Here is a 7,675-nt window from a genome sequence, read left to right on the forward strand (position 1 = left end):
TCTTGGGGCCCACAGTCTTGGAGAGGCAAGGTCCAGTGTGCAAGGAACTTTGTCCCGGTTTTTCTCTGCGGCCTTCCCCCCACCCAGCTCCTGCCGCGCCCGGTCCAACACAGTTAAGGAGTTAATGATTTCCCAAGCGGCGGCCCAAAAGGAGCAGGGTCTTGTGTGCAGCACACACGCACGCACACACGTGCACACACACCCTCTAGCTCTCACAACCCCCCACCCCGCGGCGGCCCCGTTCCCCCCTCGCCCCCTCCCTGCGCGGGGCCCGAGCCTCTTATGCAAGCCGCCGGCGCCCGCCCGTTCCCAGGCCCGGCTGCAGCTGCGGGCGGAGGGGCAGGGCGGGGGCGGCGCGCTGTTTGTCTAGCGCGGCCGTGCCAAAGGCGGCGGGCCCCAGACAGCCAGGCGCCTCCGTACACCTGGGGATGCTCAGGTTAAATAGCTCCGCATTCCTCGGGCCCAGCTGATGGAAACGCTCCCAGGCCGCCGCCGAGCCGGCCTCCAGATGGGCTGGGCCTGGGCCAAAGGGGAAAAGAGGGAAACGTGGAAGCCAGAGTGTGCCTGCACTGGGGAGGAGGTGGCCCGCCTACCCCCGGCTCGGCACAGCCCCTTCCTCCCCTGGAAAAGGGCCCTGCCGTGAGCGGGTCCTCGCGGGGACACGCCCACGGCCCGGTGGGTGGGCGGCTGGGAAGGGGGCTCGAGGGAGGGAGTGCACACGTGTGACTCTGAGGACACTCCAAGGACGTACAGGCGACAATTAATAATGATAATTTATAGCTATCAAACACTGCGTGCTAAGTGCTCTATTTCATTTATTCTCTACAGCAGTTCTGTGAAGTTGATGCTGTCAAACAGCAGCCCGTGGTGAGCTGAGGGGGCAGTAGCAAAGCACACGATTTACCTTCAAATACTGTTCCCTTTGATAAAGTCTAGAATGTGCTCTGGGAGGAGGTGGTACCTGGCTTAGTGTTAGTGCTCAATAGGCAGTCTTCATTGTTATTGTTATTCGCAATCCTGCTGTTAGCTCCACAAGGATCCACAAAATCCTTTATGTAAACGGCTGGGCGTACAGTCAGGCTCATGGTGCTAGGTGCTATTTATTTTATTGACAAAACATATTAACAGTCCTTGCCCTCTCTGGGACAGGTTCTTTGCCCTTTCTGGGGCTGTTTCTCCCTGTGTAATGCCTGGCAGCTGCCTGGTAGGGGTACTGACTGTTGGTGTCCCCACGGGTCTAACAATTGCCCAGAAAGTTGGTACTTAAACTTCTGAGGAAGCGTTTGCCTATGAAAAGCTCCCCCTCACCGCTATCCCCAGATCAGCAGAGACCCAGGAATGCCAGCCGATCTACAGAACACATTTAGACACCCCATGCGGTTCTTCAGTCCCCGGACGCTCACACCCAACCATCAAGCCGGATCCAGGCAGAGGTGCCACCATGCATTCCAGCAGAGCCCACAAGCCCAAACAGCTGGAGTTGGCTCACTTATCTGCAGAACACATGCGCTCACATTTGCCCTTCTGCACACATCCCCACGTGTATCTTCATCCACACCCCCAAGCCTGCACACCAACAGATGACCCAGCCCCACAGGGTAACTACCAGTTCACTCATGTCACACAGGCCCAGACACTCATGTGCACTCCCCCGTGAGTACAAACCCACACACATGTCCAGGCAGATAGGCCCTTGCCAACGACACCATTTTCTGGCTCAGGAGCTGTGGACTTACTCGCCCACTCCTCCTCAGAGCCCACACAGGAGCCCTGGGCTGCTGGCACAGCCTGGCCAGGGTGAGGGGGCAGAGTCCAGACCCGAGAGCAGGTGGCCCAGCAGCTGTGACTGGTCTGGTTCTGCCAACTTGCTCACCCACTTGGACAAAGCTGAAGCCCTGGGGCAGCCTGCTGGGATCCAGGGTTTGGTGGCCCAGGGGGGAGGCGCCTCCTCCTGGGGAATGGGGCAAGTTGGAAGTCTTGTCCCCGACAAGCTGAGGTTCTCACTATCTCCATTTAAGCCAACATGCAGGTCCAGTGACCTGGTTCTCCCAAGTAACCGACTTGTTGATACTCTTCAACCCAAAGAGGGCCTTGGTAGGTTGATCTGCATTTGACAACCTCCCCAGGTGACCCAGATGGCCCCAGGACCACTTTGAGAAACCCTAAAAGTCTGAAGGATTTAATTTTATGACACTGGGGAGCGGGGAAATAGCCAGGGATGGGGCGGGGTGGGGGGGAAGAATAGATTTTAAAGACACCGGAAACACTCATTTCAGGTCGGTAAAAGCGACGGTCCAGATGTGGCCTTCCCGTCCCCTCCCCCAGCAGCAGCTGTGAAAAGGGTCAGGGGTCACCGCCAGCCCAGGTCCCTCCCATCAATCCAAGAAGTCACTGCAGCTTTATCACCATCTAAAGTATTTGTTTAATAACAACAACCAAAAAAGAAAACACCCCACAGAACTATTGTAAAACAATATTCTCAGTCGGTGATCATTGTAATATACAATACAAAGCAATTAATTTCCTCAGAAATCTGAGAAGCACCAAACGTGACCATTTTTTAAATGTCCGCTTTTCAAAAAATAGAAACACACGAGGGGGACTCCCCCACGTCTCTGGTGGCTGGTGGGTGAGGAGGGAGGGTCAGCCTGCCCTGTCAGTCCCCCAGACCCGGGCTGGATCCTGCAAGCGCCCCGGTGGCCGCCAATCGTTCTTGTTCCTCCCCAGCTCCGGCGAGGCGCCTGGAAGGACCAGAGAGCACTTATTCCTCTCGCCCCCTGGAGGGCTGGGGTCTGCCGGCTCCCAAGGGCGGCGCTTCAGCGACACAGGATACGATCGTCCGCTGGAACACACGCCGCCTGTGAAAAGAGAGAGAAGAGTTGTTGTCGTTTTTTTAACTATCTATTTGGGCATCCTTGAGCACCTAGGTGCCCGAAAGGATGGGGCGAATATAGGGTCAAGCACTCCCTCCCGCTCTGAGCCTCAAGTGTCCCCTTCCGTAGAAGAAAAGTGATCTCCTACTCCAACTCGGACCTCACCTCTGCCGCCAGGGCGCCGATTTCGCCGTTGAGAGTGCTGAGCGGAGCCCGGGCGGGGAGCCCCCGGCCCCCGGGGGTCCCGACGTGGGATTCCGAGTTGAGCTCCAACTCCAGATCCCAGATGTAGTCGATGACGTGCTGGAGGATCTCCACCCTGCTCACCTTGCGGTTCTGGGGCAGGGTGGGCACCAGCTCCTTGAGGCGCGAGTAGCAGCCGTTCATGTCGTAGAGTAGCACGTTCACCGGCTGCTCCTCCAGCAGGGCCGGCAGGCGCGCCCCGGGGCCGCCCGCGCAGCGCGAGATGGCCACGCTCTGCTCGGACAGGCAGCGCACCACCTCGCCCGCGCCGCCCGCCGCCTTGCCGGCCTTCAGCGCGCAGCTGGGGCCCGCGGCGGCCGCGGCACTACCACTGGCGACCTTCATGATGCCGGCGTCGGGAGAAAACGAAGCGGACGGAGGAGGAAGAGGACGCCGGTAGTGGGGAAAAAAAGCCGCGGACGCGAAAAAGACTGCAGTGCAAAAGCGCAACTCGAGTTCCCCAACCCGACTTTTATAAAGATACCGCGCGCCTCCCCGCCCCTTGCTGGGGGGGCGGGCTCAGATGTTCAAAAACAGCCAATGGAAGGCTTAAGGGCGTGGCCTGGAGGGCTTCTGCGTCCCGCCTCCAGCTCCCCTAGAGCACCCTCACCCGCGTGGAAAAGCGACTTGAGTCGCAAGAACAGAGAGAGTGGGAGGCGGGGGACAAGATGGCTAGTGGAGGCGAGGGCTGCCCAGAAGGCGAAACCGGTTATTACTGATCACGAAAAGATTCCAAGAATCAGTTTTCTCAGGGATATGTTTTCATTTCTCCAGCCCCATTTTACAGATGAGGGAAACTGAGGTCCCGATGGAGAAGCAGCCTGGGCTTCTGGACCCTATTGGAAGATTACCTCTGGGACTCTGATCTTCCCAATATTTGAGCTGATATTTAAAGCTGGCCGTCTACACTCTGCCCACCCCCGGGAGGGGTTGGGGGCGTTCTCCTTTCCCAATTCCCAGAGAACGCTGCTGGTGACTGTTCCTGGGACCGGGCAGTCTTACCCAGGCACCTCAGGATGGAAGCAATTAATTCTGGAAAATCTTCCTCTACTACTGGAAGCTTGGGCCCCTGGGACCTGAGCAAGAAAAAGGCACCCAGAGTGGGCTGTCTTCCCTGATTTCTCCCCTGAATTTGCAGCCCCAAATCTGCATCATTAAGTGATTAATTCCCCCCCCCCTTTTTGGTTTTTTTCCCCCAAAGACCGCTGGGATCAGGGTCTCCCTCCCACGGCGCGGCAGCTGCGGAGCTCTCGTCGTCCCCCTCCCACTCTTCCCCAACCCCCCACTCCCGGGGCTGCTCTGTGTCAGCGTCTGAACAAGCTGCTCAGACCGTTAGACGCCAGGCCCGTGACGTCACCCATTCATAAAACCCGGACGGGCTGTCAGGCTGGCGCCTTGAGGGCGGTCGCCATGGAGACGGCAAACCGGGCCTCAGAGCTCCCTAGCTACCCCAGCCCGGCCAGTCACCTGCAGACCTCGGGTGGGAAGCCTGGGAATGCGCTCCTCGCGGGCGCGGTCGCTGAGCAAGGGTCACCTTACCTCCCGGCCCCACACCTGGGAATCTCTCCACCAGGCCCACAGCTCGGGCCGCTTGAGAGGTTTCTTCACCACCCCTCTTTCCACCTCTCTAGTTCCCCGCTCCCGCCTGGGGAAAGACTTCGGATTCCAACTTTGCTGCTGGGTGAATTTAGCTGAGTAACCCTCTCCGGCCCTCTCTGAGCCCTAATGTCTGCCTGGTATTTCGGTAATGATAAAGGTGATGAATTATTCCGTTCGTAAGAATAATATTCCCTTCCAGCCAGGCACTGGGTGAAGAGTTTGCTTTATCAAACTTACCCGATCCCGGCATCTTTATGTTGTTGTTGCTAAGTCGTGTCGGACTCTTTGTGACCCCATGAGCTGTAGCCCGCCAGGCTCCTCTGCCCATGGGGTTTCTCAGGCAAGAATACTGGAGTGGATTGCCATTTCCTTCTCCAGAGGATCTTCCCCATCCAGGGATGGAACTGGGGTCTCCTGCATGGCAGGCGGATTCTTTATGGCTGAGCTACCAGAGACACCTTTGGTTTCTTTATACAAAGAAGGAAACTGAGCTCAAAAAGCTTCCCAGGACCCTGAGCTGTTGTAATGGCTGCATTATGATAACAAGGGCACTTGATTGCCATGCAGTGCTTTCCTGCCAGGGTAGGCAGTCGGCCTCAAGAACCGTAAGTAGGCTAGAGGAGGAGAAACTGAGGCTTAGAATAGCCCTCCTAAGTCACACAGCATTAGCCAGGCTAAAATACTGTGCTCACAAAGGAGAGGATGATGTTATGGCCCCTTCTCCCCCTGCAATTAATTCACTAAGTATCAGCAAGTTTCCTCTTCCCACTGTTTTGGGGGGAGGGGCCGATAAACCAGCTCCCTGCCTCCACATCTGGAAACCAGGAAAACTGATCCCCGAGACCAGCTTCAAAGGAGAGAGATCACTAATTAATTAACTGGACCCCTCCATCCATCCCCTTAACACCCCACCACCACCACCACCACCGCCAAACTCTCCCAACTCCCTAGGTCTTGTTTGTGTGTGTGCGCTCAGTGATTCAGTCCTATCTGACTGTTTGTGACCCCACAGACTGTAGCCGACCAGGCTCCTCTGTCCATGGGGTTTTCTGGGCAAGAATACTGGACCTGGTTGCCATTTCCTACTCCAGGGCACCTTCCCCAACCCGGGGATCAAACTGTGTCTCCTGCATTGGCAGACAGATTCTTTATCACTGTGCCACCTGGAACCCCCTCTAATGATTGGAGAGAACATTTTGCTATGCAAAAGAATTGCTAAAGAATTGGAAGGACCAACCAGAGGAAATTAGAATATTTATTCATTCAGTTCAGGTCAGTCGTTCAGTCGTGTCCGACTCTTTGCGACCCCACGAATTGCAGCACGCCAGGCCTCCCTGTCCACCACCAAGTCCCGGAGTTTACCCAAACTCAAGTGCATCGAGTCGGTGATGCCATCCCACCATCTCATCCTCTGTGGTCCCCTTCTCCTCCTGCCCCCAATCCCTCGAAGCATCAGGGTCTTTCCCAATGAGTCAACTCTTCACATGAGGTGGGCAGAGTACTGGAGTTTCAGCTTCAGCATCAGTCCTTCCATTGAACACCCAGGACTGATCTCCTTTAGGATGGACTGGTTGGATCTCCTTGCTGTCCAAGGGACTCTCAAGAGTCTTCTCCAACACCACAGTTCAAAAGCATTAATTCTTTAGTGCTAAGCTTTCTTCACAGTCTAACTCTCACATCCATACATGACCACTGGAAAAACCATAGCCTTGACTAGACGGACTTCTGTTGGCAAAGTAATGTCTCTGCTTTTTAATATGCTGTCTAGGTTGGTCATAACTTTCCTTCCAAGGAGTAAGGCATCTTTTAATTTCATGGCTGCAATCACCATCTGCAGTGATTTTGGAGCCCCCCAACATAAAGTCTGACACTGTTTCCACTGTTTCCCCATCTATCATGAAGTGATGGGACCAGATGCCATGATCTTCGTTTTCTGAATGTTGAGCTTTAAGCCAACCTTTTCACTCTCCTCTTTCACTTTCATCAAGAGGCTTTTTAGTTCCTCTTCACTTTCTGCCATAAGGGTGGTGTCATCTGCATATCTGAGGTTATTGACACTTCTCCCAGAAATCTTGATTCTAGCTTGTGCTTCTTCCAGCCCAGCGTTTCTCATGATGTACTCTGCATATAAGTTAAATAAGCAGGGTGACAATATACAGCCTTGACGTACTCCTTTTCCTATTTGGAACTAGTCTGTTGTTCCATGTCAAGTTCTAACTATTGCTTCCTGACCTGCATATAGGTTTCTCAAGAGGCAGGTCAGGTGGGCTGGTATTTCTATCTCTTTCAGAATTTTCCACAGTTTATTGTGATCCACACAGTCAAAAGCTTTGGCATAGTCAATAAAGCAGAAATAGATGTTTTTCTGGAACTCTCTTGCTTTTTCCATGATCCAGCGGATGCTGGCAATTTGATCTCTGGTTCCTCTGCCTTTTCTAAAACCAGCTTGAACACCTGGAAGTTCACGGTTCACGTATTGCTGATGCCTGGCTTGGAGAATTTTGAGCATTACTTTACTAGCGTGTGAGATGAGTGCAATTGTGCAGTAGTTTGAGCATTCTTTGGCATTGCCTTTATTTGGGATTGGAATGAAAACCGACCTTTTCCAGTACTGTGGCCACTGCTGAGTTTTCCAAATTTGCTGGCATATTGGGTGCAGCACTTTCACAGCATCATCTTTCGGGATTTGAAATAGCTCAACTGGAATTCCATCACCTCCACTAGCTTTGTTCGTAGTTATGCTTTCTAAGGCCCACTTGACTTCACATTCCAGGATGTCTGGCTCTATGTGAGTGATCACACCATCTTGATTATCTGGGCCATGAAGATCTGTTTTGTACAGTTCTTCTGTGTATTCTTGCTACCTCTTCTTAATATCTTCTGCTTCTGTTAGATCCATACCGTTTCTGTCCTTTATCGAGCCCATCTTTGCATGAAATGTTCCCTTGGTATCTCTGATT

At 54.0% G+C, this 7,675-nt stretch overlaps 1 protein-coding gene across 1 annotated transcript; it reads right to left on the reverse strand.

Annotated features, from left to right (window-relative positions):
• Nucleotides 1-2,398: 2,398 nt before the first annotated feature.
• On the reverse strand, nucleotides 2,399-3,564 carry ID1 (inhibitor of DNA binding 1). The gene is made up of 2 exons (XM_086332556.1): nucleotides 3,039-3,564; nucleotides 2,399-2,858 (listed from the first exon to the last, which is right to left on the reverse strand). Exons 1-2 carry the CDS (start codon nucleotides 3,459-3,461, stop codon nucleotides 2,817-2,819), a joined length of 465 nt encoding a protein of 154 aa, XP_086188682.1. The 5' UTR covers nucleotides 3,462-3,564; the 3' UTR covers nucleotides 2,399-2,816.
• Between the last annotated feature and the right edge of the window lie 4,111 nt (nucleotides 3,565-7,675).

Source organism: Bos grunniens, chromosome 13 (genome assembly GCF_055505025.1).
Source record: "Bos grunniens cultivar Pamir isolate PY7600 chromosome 13, Bosgru_T2T1.0, whole genome shotgun sequence".
Lineage (NCBI taxonomy): Eukaryota > Metazoa > Chordata > Mammalia > Artiodactyla > Bovidae > Bos > Bos grunniens.